The 18,633-nt window shown below is 42.0% G+C and overlaps 1 protein-coding gene across 1 annotated transcript; it reads left to right on the top strand.

Moving 5' to 3' along the window:
- The first annotated feature begins 12,015 nt into the window (after positions 1-12,015).
- VNN3 (vanin 3) lies at positions 12,016-14,141 on the top strand. Its single transcript, XM_029223876.1, has 3 exons — positions 12,016-12,345; positions 13,255-13,427; positions 14,111-14,141. The coding sequence occupies exons 1-3, from the start codon at positions 12,016-12,018 to the stop codon at positions 14,139-14,141; spliced, it is 534 nt and encodes a 177-aa protein (XP_029079709.1).
- Positions 14,142-18,633: the final 4,492 nt, after the last annotated feature.

The following is an 18,633-nucleotide window of genomic DNA, read 5'->3' as shown; positions in this document are numbered from 1 at the left end:
AGACAGTTTGAACTCATCTAGTTTTCTGTGCTAATGATTGGGGAGGATTTGCTTTCTAATCAGATGGAAACATAAACTCATTGGCGTTTCACTGGAAACATAAACTCCAACGTTGACGTTTATCTTAACAATGAAAGTTGTTTTGAGATGTTCTAGAAGAAATAATAGCTAGTCCAGGTTAATGGGTATTCATAGCTCCAAACAGTCCTGCCTAAAGGCTGTGGTGTAATCTAACAGGCACAAATCCCACAACACAAAGACCATGACTGCTTTTTGTTTTTAATTTTATTTATTTATTTATTTTTGGCTGTGTTGAGTCTTTGTTGCTGCGCACAGCCTTTCTCTAGCTGTGGCGAGCGACGGTTACTCTTTGCTGTGGTGCGTGGGCTCCTCATTGCGGTGGCTTCTCTTGTTGCGGAGCACGGTCTCTAGGCACGTGGACTTCAGTAGTTGTGGCTTGCAGGCTCAGTAGTTGTGGTTCGGGGGCTCTAGAGCACAGGCTCAGTAGTTGTGGCATACGGGTTTAGTTGCTCCGCAGCATGTGGGATCTTCATGGATATGGGCTCGAACCCATGTCCCCTGCATTGGCAGATGGATTCTTAACCACTGTGCCACCAGGGAAGCCCCACCATGACTGTTAATGGTAACACTATTTTCAACATTGAGTATCTGCTTTTTTAATGGTGGTGAACGTATATGTATGTAAATAGTCCAAAATCACATAATCATCAAAATTGTGTGTTCTTTTATCTCTTCATAGAATATAGAACGTTTCAGATTTGCCAGGTTTCGCTTGAGGAAGTTAGACATTATGCACTGGTTTTGCAATGTGTTCTGCGACTCTTGGGCAACGATACTTCACTTCCAGTCGACTGCTGAAACTAAACCCACAGGTTTGAGAAAGATACAAGCAAGGATATCCTCACAGATTCTAAGGGACAGTTCTTCCCTTCATTCACACTTAGAGCTGTCAGCTGTATTTCAACTCATTAAAAATAAAAACAAAAATAAAAAACAAATAGCACAAGTCCCAAGGAAAATAAAGAGTACTTAATTGCAAAATTGCATCACAATGTTTTAACCCATATCTCATCAGTGGTTTTCACACACCCACTGTGTTTTATCAAACAACTCAAGTAGTTTCATTTGGCATTGATTTAGGGAAATACACCTGAGGGAGTAGCTCTTTAGTTTCTAACGAATCTGATGTTAGAGTCCAGTTTCTGTGATAAGCGTCTTTCTGTCTCACCTTAAAATTTCATGTTAGTTCTCGAGTCTCCTGTGGTTCTGGAGGGAATAAACAAGGTGCTGGTTTCCACCTATCCTGAATTTCACCAGGATTCTTCCTAAAATGCGCTGTCACAGCTGTCCAGTTGCGGGCACCTGTACTGCAAAGCTGCTCCTTCAGCTTCCTTCCCTCAGGGCTCACTCTCTGTCTTTTGTTCTTTCATTCACATAGCATTTGTTGATTTCATACTATGTTCCAGGCACTAGGTACTGGGACATGGTCTATGCATTCTCTTTGATCTTTTTACCATTCATTCTGTGACACTGCACCTGTCATATCTAGTCCAGTAATTTCTGTGATATATTCGCAGCCTACTCTGCAAGGATCACTACCTCTACTTTCTACTTTTTCATTCCTCCTTTGCATTTTGACCCATCCTCATGGTGTTAGCATATTCATCTACATAAGTGATTTCCAGTGGCATTTTTTTCTCAGTTTTGACCTCTCTTAAATTCCATTCACATTCTTTAACTCCATTCTGACCATCTCTCTTAGGTATCTCATAGATGATAATGTTCTAAAAATATCTTAGGGCTGATGCCTGCTTAAGTGAATATGGTCATAACACACACACACACACACACACACACTCAAGCACTTAGCCACACACAGATACCTCTAACAAAGGCATTCTTGAAAAGATATTTGGATGTATTGAATAAAAACAGTAACAACTGGGAAGAGGATTTCTTGAGTTACTGGACCTGGAGACATGAAGTAGTACTTGGAGGAGGAAAAAAGATATTTTAACAATCTCCTAGAGAATTTCCAGGTCACTTGATGATAAGTCAAAGGAGAAAAATAATACGGATGAACTGCATGATATTAATTTACCTGTCCTCAAATATCTTGTGACACCTCATATAAATATGGATCGAACAACCCTGATGATAGCTTTGATCAGTTATAAGAGTTGTGAGCCCTTGTTTCCCTGCTCCTCTTATGTACTTTTCATTTTTCTTTTTATCCCAGATGTTAATTTTTAGAAAGATACGCTACCCTTCACTTATTCCTGTTGAACTCTCGAAATTCAGTCCATTAGCTGGAGACTCAGGAATTCTTACACTAAGGTCATTTTACACTATAATTTCAATCTTTTTAATAAAATAAATAATAAAGAATGAAAATGTTTTAGGAGATTGCTAATATTGAGTTTTTCATTATACTGTTTGAAGATGAGTTTCCTAAGAGAGTCTGATTTTTATGAACAAAGGGAAAAGAGGCAAAAAAGGTCAATACTCATTTTTTATGATAAAGAAAAATGGCCGTTTATATATCTTCTAGAATCAGAAGTGCAAACTTAAATGCAGTTACCCAGGATGACTAATGAGCCAGAAGGGCTTTATAAATGAAGAGCGGTATAGCAGACATATAAAATATTTGAATTCCAGAAGGCTAAAATGGGGGTTTTCATAGACAACTTTACAAGGACACTCACGTGGTTACCAGTGATAGGACAGGAATTTAATGTTTTGGGCATCAGACCTTACATGGAATATACTTCAGGTGGCTTTTTTGTTTGACTTTCATTCCCCACCCACCTGCATTTAGCCTGCCCTTCTCTTATCTGTAATTAGGAGGTCCACCATAGCAACTTCAAGATTACAGGTAAGGTTCCATGTGCTAGAATTGAAAAGCCAGAGCTGAACAAATCTAAGACTTAATTAAAAATATAAGAAATGGTAGATTTTAAAGCAAAGAATGTGAGGCCTAAAATAAATTATTCCTACAAGACTTTACATCCATTTTAAATTCTTACAACCCTCATGGCATTGGTAAGTACTAGTAACACTTCATGTTATAAAAAGCATCACATTTGATATATTTACCACTGAAATGAACTTCTCAGGGACAGAAATCATGCTTACTCACCATGATGTATTTCTAATGTATGGCACAGTGCCTGAAACAAAGCTGCTGAATGAACTAAAAATAATTACTAAGAACAGAGAGAATGGGTGCCCAGAATGGGTGTCTGTTTGTATTTAGGACATGATAGTTCTGTAGATCCTACTGTACAAGATATAAATCTTTCACTGACCAGATCACGCTTCCGATATGACCATATATGAATTTAGATTTAAGTATCTTAGCAATTCATAGAACATATCAGTGAATTGTGACAGCATTGTCATTTGGACATGACGGAAAATCAATTGCTTATAATTTATTCCTCCTGGGAGACATCTAGTATAAATATGCTCTTGACTACATGAAAATAGAAGTAGGAAGTATGTAGTTGGAGGGCAGATATGTGCCTTACTATTAAGTCCTAACTCATGCTTCATGGCTAGGAACCTATTCATCAATTAAACATCTAACTAATCTGAAAGGAATCCAAATATACTAGAAAAGATGATAAAGTGATAGTACAAGAAATTAAGTGAAAGAATTTGTACCCTCTGCTCCGTTTATGGAATAAGGTGTTATGAATAGAATGGGCTCCTTTTGTATTTCCTTCCAATTGCATTCTTCTCCTTTCCCTGTTTGCTTTTATTAGAGGAAGTCATTATCCTAAGGTTATTTTAGATCATTCCCATGACTTCTTGGTAGTTTATTACATATGTACATAAATACCTTAGTACTATTTTGCATTTTTTAAGATTTTGTATACGTGGCATCAAATTATACATATCATTCTGCATATTTCTTATTTTTACAAGAGAAACTTTGAGCTTTATCTATGTAAACAAGCATCAACCTACCTCGTGCATTTTCACAGTGTACGTTGTACAGTTGCCTTAGTGTGCCCGTTATTCAGCTATTGTCCCTCAGCTCCAAACCCACCTTTCTGTATTCTTCTTTGTGATGATGAGGCTGGGACTAGGCAAACATATTTCTCCTTTGTCACCTGGCTCCCTGTTAGGTTCTGCCAATAGAGGACGCTAGAGGGAAACAGAAGATTGGACGAGGAGTGGAGAGACTTCTGTTTGCTCACCTATCAGTGTCGTCCCATCATCAGTACTGTACTTAACAGCAGTAGTTTGTTCCAGTAGCACTTGGTTCTAGTTTTCAGTTTTTTCCATACTTTCAGAACCAGCGTCATTACCCTCCCTCAAAAATACGGGCACCGGGGCTTCCCTGGTGGCGCAATGGTTGAGAGTCCGCTTGCCGATGCAGGGGACACGGGTTCGTGCCCCGGTCCGGGAAGATCCCACTTGCCGCGGAGCGGCTGGGCGCCTGAGCCATGGCCCCTGAGCCTGCGCGTCCGGAGCCTGTGCTCCGCAACGGGAGAGGCCGCAACAGTGAGAGGCCCGCGTACCGCAAAAAAAAAAAAAAAAAAAAAAAAAATACCAGCACCAACCAGTGTCTGCTCAAGGGATGAGTCCCAGCTCTGTGGAGGCCCTCCTCTGAGGTGCTGGCTTATCAGCAGCAGCTGAAGAGCACCCTCTCCCTAGGGCTCTGAGCCTCAGCTCCACAGGGCCCCCTGGAAAGCTTCTAGCTCCTGCACTGTCCTCTTCCCTTTGTTCACGTATATAAGGAGTGGTAGCTGCTTTCCTCAGTTATTCTGTCTGTGTTACCTCAGTGTTCCTTTTTTGTCCTTCATTCATCAAATACCTGTTTAACCAAATCCCTAGGTTAAATTCTCTTAAAATAACTGGTGTGGATTCTGTTTTCCCTGGTTGCATATCGTCTGATACAATGGATAAGACAGTATTCATTTGTCTTCTCTCCTACTGACGAATATGGTGGGCATGGCCAAACCCACTGCACTGAAATCTTGGGTAAGCTTGATAATATAGTAAAGGACAAAAAGTGGAAGCAGCCAACTGTGAAGCAGTGGTGGTCCCAGGCATGTTGTCATGGCCTCTCACACAGACATCAGTGAAAAAGCAGCAGGCCCATCCCCTGGCTTCCTCTGAGCTGCTGTGCCCTTCACTACAGGAGGGTTGCTGAAACCATAGGCTTTGGGTGCACCTCTGGGGGAAGAGGCTTTGTGGACACGTATATCGTTGATCTCAAATATATACTTTGTGGAACTTATGTGAATTCTCAGTGACAAACTGAATCAAAAGGTAACATCAACTGACTCTGAATCACCCGTTTCCACAGTCTTTGTCCCTGTATTTGTTTCTGTGGTTTAGTCCAGCTCAGTGGATGCTTAGGTTTTTTACTTTGGGGATTTTTACCTATTATGCTTATTATTAATATTATTTCCTATTATAAAAAAAGCTTCTCTGAGCATTCTTGTACATATCTCCCTGTGCATCTTAAGAAGTCCAACAACTTATTTTTGATTCCTACAACTGGTCAGGAAGGTCTTGTGCTGGATGGTGATGATGAATAAAACAAAAGTTTCTTTTCTAAGAATCTCAGTCTAGCAGACAGAGCACCACCATCATTATTGTCACTCATTATCATAATAATCAAATATTGAGGGCTTCCCTGGTGGCGCAGTGGTTGAGAGTCCACCTGCCGATGCAGGGGACACGGGTTCGTGCCCCGGTACGGGAGGATCCCACATGCCGTGGAGCGGCTGGGCCCGTGAGCCATGGCCGCTGAGCCTGCGCGTCCGGAGCCTGTGCTCTGCAACGGGAGAGGTCACAACAGTGAGAGGCCCACGTACCGCAAAAAAAAAAAAAAAAGAATTAAAGGGCTTAAAATTATAGAACTGAAGCAACCAAAGAAACAAAAGGCACAAATATCCCAAACCTACCAGTTTCCCTACATCAGATGAGGCATAAGGAAACAAGCTCTTGAAAATTAGATTTTGAGCGATGTGCTAGTATAAGTATTTAGGGAAAAGGGGTTCACTTGAAAAATGAGCATATTCTATAAAGATGAAGAAATTGTATGATCCCAGAGCCTAGCTCCCTGGAGTTTATGTTTTCTGCACATGAACTCCACAGCATTAGCTGGGTTCCCAAGAGGTCCAGAGTTTTAACCTGTTGGGCACTTGCCATCATTGACCACATTATCATCTATCTATGCTTTGCACAGTGTTCAGGTAAAGTTCTAATATCTCAGATTATTAGGCAGTCTTTCCTGTGTTTTCTGCTGATAGCTTCTTAGAAATGCAAGCATTTATGGTCACTGGTCATGAACATTGAGTTCAGTCATTTGCATGTATATTTTGTGAGCCATTTTGTGAGCTCTGTTAAAACCAGGGCTTGCCTAACACTCTGTTCTGTCTCTTACAGCTAAATATGTAAATTTTCACAAATTGTTGTTACGATAGCTCTTACTACAGTGATCCCATATTGGCCCTATTAATGGAAGTATTGAACTACCAGGAAAATACATTTTATTAAAAGGAAAGAGTTTAACAGCCCGTGTGTTTTGGAATGGGTGGACTAATCTGTCTGACTCATTAACTTCACTTTTAGAGTTGGGTTGACCTCTGAACGATGCCAACAACAGCATCGCACACTTGAGTCAATCTGATGATGTACTTCTTTCACAATATTCTTTCTCAACCCCGTGCTGTGTAATCTATTCATGAGAAAGTACAGATAGGTGGTAGCAGACAGGAAGGTCTTTAACATAAAAGTTTTTCCAGTGATACAAAGTACAAGAATTTGAGTTTATCAAAGCGCACTAAGTTTTAGCTATGATTATATCATATTTTCCAAAATGTGGTGCCATTTTAGCCGTCTTTGTCCTGAGTGTTGGCACTGGACACTTTTATCGCTGCAGTGTATGAGCATGCTGTTATGTTACCAAACAGAACAGAAACTCCTGAGCCAGCACTCCGGTGCTGGCTCAGTAGTTGTGGCACATGGGCTTAGTTGTTCTGCAGCATGTAGGATCTTCCTGGACCAGGACTCGAACCCGTGTACCCTGAATTGGTAGGTGGATTCTTAATCATTGCGCCACCAGGGAAGTCCCTATTCCCATTTTAAATATGAAGAAAAGAAGGGAGGGCTTCCCTGGTGGCGCAGTGGTTGAGAGTCCGCCTGCCGATGCAGGGGACACAGGTTCGTGCCCCGGTCCGCGAAGATCCCACATGCCGCGGAGCGGCTGGGCCCGTGAGCCATGGCCGCTGAGCCTGCGCGTCCGGAGCCTGTGCTCTGCAACGGGAGAGGTCACAACAGTGAGAGGCCCGCGTACCGCCAAAAAAAAAAAAAAAAAGAAAAAAAAAAAGAAAAGAAGGGAGCTTAAGGTTTCACAATTGGTAATTAGCCTGGCTGGAATTCAAACACAGCCATTTCCACTGAGCCACACTAACAGAATGGACTTCTGAGTGCCTGGAAGCACCATCTTATACTTGAAATTTCCAGTGACCAGTGAATCCACTTCTTAGCGTGTTCTGGTTGCTAGAAATTTTAATCTTATTTTCCACTGAAATCATCTATCTATAACTTCCTTTGGTGTTCATACTGCGCCTATCGTATATTAAGATACGTGACTCATCTTCTTCAAATTAGAATCTTTCAATTATTTGAAGCCAGCTATAATCCCAGCTATTTCCTCACCTCACTCCCTTCTTATTTCTAGGGTAAATATCCCCAAGGTGGGTGGTTTGGGCATTACTCCGAAAAGCAATTTCATACTCTGTATTTATCCCAGGGTTTCACTCAAGGGCCCTCTAAGATAGAAGGGAAGCTATTGTGTTGCATTGACAAATGGGGACACTGAGACTGCATAGTGAAATTCTTTTTTCCTTTTCTTTTCTTTCCTTTTTAAAAATATTTCTGGTACCTAATGCTGCATTTGTTCTCTGTAGAAGATGATCTGCCTGGGCCCAACTCTATACTGCCTCCTAGTAGGACTGTGGCTTGGATTATGGAAAAGGTCCTCCCCATTAGAAAAGTGTTAAATTTCAAGCCCTTCATTTGTGCTCCTAGGAGAACATCATAAGAAAATGTGTTGCTTCTCTTCTTTCTCATCTTCCCCCTCAGTTTGCTCTGTGCTTCAGTCTTGCACTGCCATCCTGAATCTGTCAGTTAAAAAATAGGTTAGTTTTCATAAAGAAGAAGATTGTATTACATGTGAGTTTTTAAATCTTTACTGTTGATTCTTAACCTAGATCTGTTGTGTGTTATAGGTAACGGGCAAATAAAGTATCACTTTGGAAGTTCCAAAATCACTAACACACAGTGAGTTTAAGGCAGTATCTATTGAATTAGGTTTGGCCGCAGCCCAGTGCAAGAAAGGCTCAGCTGTCTGGCCAAGGACAACTCTATCTACATTGTGGCAAATGCTGGGGATGAGAAGCCATGCAATGCCAGTGACCCTCAGTGTCCCCCTGATGGTCGTTACCAATACAACACTGATGTGGTGTTTGATCTGAGGGTAGGCTGGTGGCTCCCTACCACAAGATGAGAATTACTTGTGCCTTAGCTAAGCTCGATTTACTTCTCTCTCTCTCTTTTTTTTTTTTTTGCGGTACGCGGGCCTCTCACTGTTGTGGCCTCTCCTGTTGCGGAGCACAGGCTCCGGATGTGCAGGCTCAGTGGCCATGGCTCACGGGCCCAGCCGCTCCGCGGCACGTGGGATTTTCCCGGACCGGGGCACGAACCCGTGTCCCCTGCATCGGCAGGAGGACTCAACCACTGCGCCACCAGAGAAGCCCCTCGATTTACTTCTTTTGTTTGTGATATCTAGGTATATTTGTCTGTGAATGCTGGTGAGGGATCTGTTGTGAATGCGTTTCTGAATTATTACCTTTAGTTGAAAAAGGGATTTAACTTACTTTGATTTCATATAAGCGTTCTGAATTTGAATTAGTCATAAAATAGAATCTACCAGACTATTTATTTATTTATTTTTATATATTTTATTGTTGGCTGTGTTGGGTCTTCGTTTCTGTGCAAGGGCTTTCTCTAGTTGTGGAGAGCGGGGTCACTCTTCATCGCGGTGCGCGTGCCTCTTCACTATCGCGGCCTCTCTTGTTGCGGAGCACGGGCTCCAGACGCGCAGGCTCAGTAGCTGTGGTGCACGGGCCTAGTAGCTCCGCAGCATGTGGGATCTTCCCAGACCAGGGCTCGAACCCATGTCCCCTGCATTAGCAGGCAGATTCTCAACTACTGCGCCACCAGGGAAGCCCAAATGTACCAGACTATTAAAGCAGATGTGCTAATAGCTGCACGAGGATTTTAATATTCACTGAGAAAGGAGAAATGCTCAGTTTCATCACAAGATTTAGTACTAGAGTTAGTTTTTTGACCCAATTTTGTAACATTTGGTATTAAGCTGTAGTCATTCATTTCATTAGGACTTTTTTGATTGCAATGATAGAAAAACCCTCCAACTGAAATTGACTTAAAAAAACAACAACAGCACAGAATTTCCTTGCTTAGGTACCTGAGAAAATATAAATCACAGAAAGGGTAGGTCTAGTTTCCGATGCAGTCTGTCCCTCAGAGGCCCAGAAGATGTCAGCCATCCCTCTAGCTCTCTTATTCCTTTGTTACAACTTTTTCCCAGGATGACTGTCCTTTCAGAAGCCACATGGCTGCTCATCACAAAGCACATATCCTAATAGCAACAAAATCCAGAGGAAGACTGCATTTCTCTTTCCTAGAAACCCTGCAAAAACCTTAGCCTTCCTTGACTCCAAATCAGCACATGCCGCCTTCAAGTCGATCACCTGGGGATGAAGGATGGGCTACCCCCTGAGCCGAGGGCCAAGGAGCTTGGGATGCTCACTGGTCGGGTGGGGGTGGGGTGTTGCCTGAGCACATATGCACACATCAGGCCAAATAGAAACGTGAGCAGAACATAAGGCTGTTCTGAGCCCAAGGTAGTTGGAGTTTGGGAGCAATAATCAGGCTGGAAAAAAAATTCTACTGGCTTACTAATTAACAAGGTTTAGCTATTACATTGTCTAAATTAAGTTCCAATCTACGTCACCTCACTTATATAGACCTAGCAGTACCATGGGGAGACATGACAAAGTTTATTTTATTACCTTGTTAGACTTCACATGGACAGTGCTGTTGGTATTTAAAGAATAGAGTGGAAAACCATCAGAAATTTGTGAGGTTCAAAATTTCAAGTGATTTAAAAAAAAATATTCACCTTTTAAATATCATTTGTAGGGGATTCCCTGGTGCCACAGTGGTTAAGAATCTGCCTGCCAATGTAGGGGACACGTGTTCAATCCCTGGTCCGGGAAGATCCCACATGCCGTGGAACAGCTAAGCCCGTGCACCACAACTACTGAGCCTATGCTCTAGAGCCCGTGAGCCACAACTACTGAGCCCGCAAGCCACAACTACTGAGCCCACGTGCCACAACTACTGAAGCCCGCACGCCTAGAGCCCGTGCTCCGCACCAAGAGAAGCCACCTCAATGAGAAGCCTGCACACAGCAACGGAGAGTAGCCCCAGCTCGCCACAAATAGAGAAAGCCCGTGCACAGCAACAAAGGCCCAACGAAGCCATAAATAAATTAATTAATTAAAAGTAAATAAATATCATTTGTAGATATGAACTCATTAGTTGATTCATAGGTTGTGGGAAAATGAAGTGTTCTGATGAATGTCACAGTGAGAAAACTCACAGACAGTGGTATACTGGGTATAATTTACACTAATTTATGTGTAACAGTTTTAAGTGTGCACACCAACATGCGTGCAAGAAAAGATTTTGAAGATACTGATCACTTCTATTTGAGAGTTTTCTTACTAATCTTCCCCTTCTTTGCATTTCCCTTAACAGTACAATCTTTTTGCACCTGAAATTCAATTTGATTTCCCCAAGGACTCAGAACTTATGACTTTTGACGCTCCCTTTGGGAAGTTTGGCACTTTCACTTGTTTTGACATTTTTTCTCATGACCCAGCTGTGATGGTGGTGGAAGAGTTTCAGGTTGACAGCATTCTCTACCCCACGGCCTGGTACAACACGCTGCCCCCTCTCGGCAGTCCCCTTCCACCCGGCATGAGCCCGAGCCCTGGGAGTCAACCTGCTTGCTACCAATACCCACAACACGAGCATGCACATGACACGTACCTCACCCTGGTTCTGCCGCAACAGGCAGCCACAGTCTTGGGAAGCCTTCATTCATTTTCAAGCCACGCTTTTCTTTAAAGATTCTTCTATTAACCCCAACGTCACAAAATTAATAAGAGCATGGGCTTCTATACCAACATTATTTAAGGAACATTATTACTGGGAGTAAAGAAGGAGGCAAACATTATATTCTCAGTTTCACGCGAGGGGAAATTGGAGTTGGAGAGAACTCAAGTTACATAAAAAAAGCAAAGCCAGAGGTAAAGGACACTGCAGCTAACATCCACGAGTAATATTGAAATAAATCTTGCTGTTGAGGTGATAAAATCACTTTAGACTTAATCAGGTTTTTAGAGTTTATCCTTTATAGTATCCACTTTCAAGGTAAAGCAGCCTCCCCTCCACTTTCAAGGTAAAGCAGCTTTGTTCTTCATTGATCCAGGTGAAGAATCTCAAACACATAAATTAGATAGGTTAGTGGAGAGCTAAAATTGTTCTTCATGTTTGAGAGATTTTCTGGTTTACTGTTAAATTGGCTAAAGAAAGGGGAGTTTAAGTTAAAAAAAAAAAAAAGCTATCTAAGTCATATAGTTTCAGTGTAAGTCCCATACGGAGGACTCAGAGTCAAATTGGAATTTAGGTCAATGTAAAGCTCTCTCCCTCCTTATCTTGAAAATGCTTATGCTTTCATAACTTTATATTTCAGTTCTTATGGAAGTCATTCTATTAGTTTGTCACCATACAAAATTTGAAACCAATATTTGTGTTTCTTTATGTCACCCGTAGAAAGTGGAATCTGCTCACCGGAGGCTGTCAAGGTGCATTACTATGACATGGAAACAGAGTGGCCAGCGGATGCTCTCAGAATTGAAGTCCCGGCCTCGAAGAGAACCCAGTTACTCTGCAGCTGTTCACTGGAGTGCTTATGCCAGAGGTGTCAAGCCATTCTTATGTGAACGGTTGAATTTTCCAGGGATGATTTATTTTGATGCGTTCACCTTCACTAAGCTTAAGAGAGACACAGGAAATTACACAGTTTGTCAGAAAGACCTGTGTTGTCACTTAACTTACAAGATGTCTGAGAAACGAACCAATGAGGTATATGCACTAGGTGCCTTTGACAGACTGCGCATGGTAGAAGGCCAGTATTATTTACAGGTAGAAACACTCAAATATGTTAGAATGGCTCTTCTACTGATTTGTCTTCTAGGTCATCATTGCATTTCTTTAAGAATTGTGCTGGATTCAGTTAATTGGAATGGTGTTACATTTGTCACTGAACTTTTCTCCCTAGAACACATTACTTGTTCAGTCTTAGTGAGAACAGAATTAGAGCTGCAAGGTAAAAACATGAAGCAGATTGATTAGTTCTCAGCAGACTGGGTTCAAGTTTAAAAAGCTACAACCCCCATATACTCTCTTTTTCTGTCAGGTTACTTTAGAGCTGTGTTTTGCAAACTGTCTTCATCTAGAGTCCAGAGCAAGAAGTCCATTTCACATCATAAACAAGCACAGTCAAGATGTATGACTGAGTTAAAAGAGATATTTAATTGAAACAAACATTTTATAAAATAATTCAAATCAGGGCTTCCCTGGTGGCGCAGTGGTTGAGATTCTGCTGCCGATGCGGGGGACACGGGTTCGTGCCCCGGTCAGGGAAGATCCCACATGCCACGGAGCGGCTGGGCCCGTGAGCCATGGCTGCTGGGCCTGCGCGTCCGGAGCCTGTGCTCTGCAACGGGAGAGGCCACAACAGTGAGAGGCCCGTGACCTGAAAAAAAAAAAAATAATAATAATAATTCAAATCAGAATTAGAAATAGCTATAATTATAACCAACATACTCTAGTTTTGAAAATTCTAGTCTACTCCATTTTGCTTCATTGAAAAAAGGGCTAATCTTGACTCACTAAATTAATTTTAGGATTTACTAATAGATTATGAGCTGCAATTGAAAAAAAAAACTACTTAAGAGGCAACTTAACAAATATTCTTCTATTCTTTGAAATTGGATTTTTAGCTGAGAAAATATTTCCAGGATTTCCAACCACTTTTCTTTTCCTACACAGGTATGCACATTACTGAAGTGTCAAACCACTGACCTGAGAACTTGTGGAGAGCCTGCGGGGTCAGCTTTTACCAAGTTTGAAGAATTCTCCCTCAGTGGCACATTTGGAATGAGTTATGTTTTCCCACAGATCATTCTTAGTGAGAGTCAGCTTGCCCCTGAAAGACATTATGAGGTAGGAGATTTTCAGGAGGATAAATTCCTTTGAACAGATGCAGTAGACTGGCATAATGAAACTCGTTGAAATAATAAGACAACATGGCAACATTGTCGTTCACCTTATTCAAGCAACTTATACAAAGAAGCTATGATATGGAAGACAAGTTGTGGTTCTAGACTGTCCTTAGGCTGTGGTGGAGAATTTGGGGTTTATTTTTCTACATAAATGTGATTTTGAGATCCAAGGGAACAAGGAGATTATGGAAGAATTAAAATAAAAATATTGATTGCCAATGATAGCCGGCAACTAATGTTTTCCTTTTTTGCATAGTGGAGAAGGTTCAAGTTGAATACATTAAATAATGCATCTATAACTTATTTCATGGGTTCATTATTCTGCGTAGTTATAATAATGATAGTAATAATTGATACTTTGTATAGTTTCATGAATTAAAAAAAAATCCTCGTTTTTATACATTATCTTACTTAATCCTCAGGGCAATAGATTTATTTGCTACACGTTCATCCAAAGTCCCTCTGATACTATTAGACATGTAGAGCTGAAACAGGGGTCTTCTGACTCCAAATTTTGTGTGCTTTTGACTATTTCATGTTGCTTTTAGAGTGATGTTGTCAGAGAAGGCTTCTGGGCTGGAACCAACTCTGCATTGAAGTTAATCCTTTGCTTTCTTTGATTGGGTTTCAGGAGATGGACGTCTGCAGAGCTGAGGCGGAGCCCCTTTGCCTTTCTTGGTTCTGGCCCTGTATGGAAGAGTGTTTGAGAGGGACCCTCCGCACTTAGGGCAGGGAACTGGGCAACTGCCATGATCTCCTTCACCACCATCCTTTCAGGATTAGCCTGGCAAAGAGAGAGGGAAAAGAGAGAGTCTTTAGTGTCTGTTTAGAAGAGATGTCATCACTTTGCTGAAACAACAAACTTAAGAAGACTTAAAAAGCAATTGGATGTGTGTGCACATTTTTACATATTCATTTCTGGGAGCTGCATGCATCTTCTGTGTGGGTGCACTTAAGTATGTGTCAGTATGTCTATGTATAGTGCAACATGTATTTATGGGAGGGGAGCCTAGAAGAGTCCTTTTGTGGTAACTTCTCTAACGTATGCAAATATTGTGTCTCTCATTTGTAAATGCACAGGGTAAGCGTTGAAAATGCGGAGGGTATTTGGTCCTAGTCTTTAGGATACAGGAAGTTAAAAAACAAGGGTATCTTTTAAAGTAATTATGAATGACTTTTATAACAAATTAAAATTGTTCCATTATCTCTTTATTCTACCTTTATGGAATATTTGTATGGAAATTAGATACTTGTGAAGGGAAATTTAGAAAGAGATAAATGAATAAATGATCTCCTTCAGACCACACGCTGTTTCCTTCTGAAATTATTCTTTCCTAAAATTTACCCAATCCTGGTTAGAGCCCCTCATACTCATGGATTTGTTGCAGCCTGTGCCAGACAGGAACTTCCTCAGAAAAGGCTACCCTGTTAGCTTTCTCCCAGTTACCTTTGTCCCCTTGACCCTGGCACCCTGAGTCCTTTCCCTGGTTTGTCACTTATTAACTCTGGGAAGAGACACACATGAGAATAGCAGTGCTCTCTAGGATGTGTGGGAGAGGTTGAGGATGACTCTGAGTTTAGGGACACCTTTCTCTTCCCTTAAAAGATATGACAACTGCTTTCCTAATCTTTTCTCAGGTGTTCATTTCTACTCGGTTTAAATCGATCCAGTTCCAGGAAGCTAGAGACATTCTGGGCAGCAGAAAATGCCCTTTGTCTCTCTGTTTCCATTTTACCTGGAATCTCTCTCCAGGGGCTACAACACTCGATGATAGGATGCTACCTATGCCCTAGACTCCTCCGCTTGTGCAGGATGTGACCTTCTTCCCCTTCATGAATATGAATGTACCCTCAGCTTAAAACTTCCCCAGTTTTGCTGTTCGGGAGACACTGCATTGGGAAATATCCCCGGTGTTCTTCTTACTTGTTGGAAGTAAAAAAATCCTTCCTTCTGCTCTTTGGCTTGATTGCATCTTTTGGCTCAACACCCAGCAAGAGGCAAACCCAGCGTGGGGGTAACATTAGGGGTCAGGAGATTCTGCTCAGGCATCATAGCGGAGGCTATTTGGTGTCCCACCGGTTCTAATTTAAGCTGATGGATGGCATTCTACTGCAAGAACCACAATTGTCCACCTAAAGGCTTCTCCCAGCTGGTATGTGCCAAGGTAGGCCAGAAATGCCAGCTTGATGTGGTAGTAAATGTCGGGGGAGGGGAAGGGTTCTATAGCCCAGTGATTAAATCTCTCTCTTGTAGTGGGCTTGTGTTCCTGGGCTGTGACCTTCACGAGTGTTTCTTAGCTGTTTCCTTTCCCTTTAGTTGGGACAGGCAAGCTAGAAGGGGTTTAGAGATGGGGTTTCCCTGTCCCCCAGGAAGGTTAAGCTCTAGTAAATTGTTTCCATGGAAGGCAGGCTTTGGTTAAGAGAACAGAATGCTCTGGACTTACTTCAAAGTAGGTGTATTTTTCCTCCTCCTAGAAGAAGCACAAGGTGTTTTATTTCCTCTTTACTTGCCCAGAGAACCTGGTTGGGCTTCTGGAGTGAAAGTCACAAAAGCGTCAGGGCCCCCCAACAATGAAACCTCCTCCACCTTCATCCCCCCATTTGTATCTCTCGAGCCTGCCCATGCTGAACCTCTGGCCATGCGTCAAAGACAGTTGGAGTGACAATACCAGGACTGGCTCCAGCAGTGGACTTCTGCTACGGGCAAGCCTGTCTCTCTAACTCTGGGGGCAGTGATTTGTCCTGTGAGTCCAGTTCTCTGATGTACCTAAAAAAGTTGCTGCTTTTCAGTTGTTCAGCTTTTTTCTTATTGAGAAAATGGTAGAGATGACTTGCAAGCTCTTTCTATATCAGACTAGAAACACAATGGGAGCTTCTTATTTAATATTTTTATTCTAATAAGATCAAAGAAGTAATTTTTTTAATCTCTTGGTGACTCATTCCAGTTTTAACTTTTATTTCAGAGCTTCCTTTATAAATTCTTATGGAATGACTGCATCTCCTTGTAAAAAATTAATAAACAGAAACCTCAATTAAGTAGAGCTGGAAGACCAGAGGGGGAGTTCTTGTGCCCCGTGACAATAGCAGAGCCAAACAAGAAGAAGACCACTTCTCTTCTTCCTGGCAGGGACTCAGCCAAGGAAAAGCCATGGACTTTTTGATTATTCTAGCCCTCTCAACTTCCTTTTTCGCTCTAGGTGAGCATTCTCCTTCCCTTGCCGTGCGGGGGCTCACCATGGTGGCAGATCCTGAGTTGTAGTTCTCTGCAGATCCCGGATAAAGCCATCTTTGCTGGAGAAATATATGGTAGTCTGTTTTGGGTCAACACCCTTGTGAAGTATGTGTATCCCCCCCACCTGGGAAGGGAAAGCCCAAAGGAGGTCAGCAAGCAGAGGGAGCTGGTATTTGCTATAGACTTAGGAAGACCGGGCAAACAGCCTCCTGGCTACTTTGGCAGTCAAAGAATAAATTTACTGTAGTACTGAAGTAAAAAAAAAAAAAAAAAATCATACATACCCATCTGCAAATTGAACTATAAAAACACCATCCAAAGTGAAATCTAAAAACAAAACAAACAAACACTAATTCTGTAAATATAAAATATGTTATACTTAATTCACAAGTAAAATAAAATTTGTGGGCTTCCCTGGTGGCGCAGTGGTTGAGAGTCCGCCTGCCGATGCAGGGACACGGGTTCGTGTCCCGGTCCGGGAAGATCCCACATGCCGCAGAGCGGCTGGGCCCGTGAGCCATGGCCGCTGAGACTGTGCGTCCGGAGCCTGTGCTCCGCAACGGGAGAGGCCACAACAGTGAGAGGCCCGCGTAGATTGCAAAAAAAAAAAAAAAATTTGCCTACTTTTTCCATACCAAAATCTATAAGCTCTTTTTCTATTTTCTATTATTTTCCTCTCTTCTCTCTCCCTCTATCTCCCTCTTATTCTCCCTCTCATTCTTTATACTCCCCTCTCTATGACTCGTATGGTATGCAGCCTCTAAGATGGTCCCCAATGATCCCTGCCTCATTCATGCCCTTGTGTAGTCCCCTCCCAACAAGCGTACTGACTTGCTTTTAATGAATACAATACAACAAAAATGATGGGCTGTCACTTCCCAGATGATAATACTAAAGACTGTGACTTCTGTCTTGGGTGGTGGGCTCTCTTGCTCTCTGGCTTTGAAGGAACCTACATGCCATAATGTGAGTGTTCTTTTAGTGTGGCCTGAGGCCTTTGTGGCCAAGAACTTATTGGTCCATAACCAGTGAGGACCCAACGCCTGCCATCAGCTGTGTGAGCCTGGAGCTGAGAAGTGAATCTTTCCCCAGTCATGTTTTGAGGTAACTGCAGCCTTTGCAGACTTGTGAAAGAGACCCTGGGCCTGAGGAACCCAGCCAAGCTGCCCCAGGATTCCTGACCCACCGAAAATGTGAGATCATACATGCTTGCTGTTAGAAGCCACTACTTTTGGAGGGTGATCTGTTACATAGGAATGGACAATGAATAGCCCTTTTATATTCCCCTTTGTTCTGACTCTTTGCCATTTTGTGCAAACTAAAGTGAACAAAGTATGAAGCTCAAATATTCACATGATGATATTAATAATAATTTCAAAATTGAAAAGTTATTTTTCAAATTATTTACATAGACTACTAGGTGCTGAAGTTCTCAATGTACGAATTCCAAAAATCCATGTGTTTAAGTCTTAACACCCTGTACCCCAGAAAGTGACCTTATCTGGAAATAATATCATATCAGATGTAATTCGTTAAGATGACGTCTTACTGGAGTAGGGTGGGCACTAAATCCATTAACACGTGTCCTTGTAAAGAGAGAAAATTGGGACTCAGGTATGCACACAGGGAGAATACCGGGTGAAGACACACAGGGAGAAGACAGCAAAGCACCGGGAAAGAGGCGTGAACAGATCTTTCCCTCACAGCCCTCAGGAGGAACCAATTCTGCTGACTCCCTTCCTCTGAAACTTCTAGCCTCCAGAAATGACAGAGAATACATTTCCGTTGCTTAAGCCACCCAGTGTGTGGTACTTTGTTATGACAACCCTAGCGAAGGAAAACACATATGCATTTTCTTATTTGATCCTCAAAAAGTCTTGCAAAAAGAAGGTCATTTGTTACATAAAATCTGAT

The sequence above is a fragment of the Monodon monoceros genome, unplaced genomic scaffold (assembly GCF_005190385.1).
Source record: "Monodon monoceros isolate NGI ecotype Baffin Bay Population unplaced genomic scaffold, NGI_Narwhal_1 Super_Scaffold_15, whole genome shotgun sequence".
NCBI lineage: Eukaryota > Metazoa > Chordata > Mammalia > Artiodactyla > Monodontidae > Monodon > Monodon monoceros.
The sequence above is the reverse complement of the archived record's forward strand: the minus strand, read 5'-3'. Positions and strand labels throughout refer to the sequence as shown.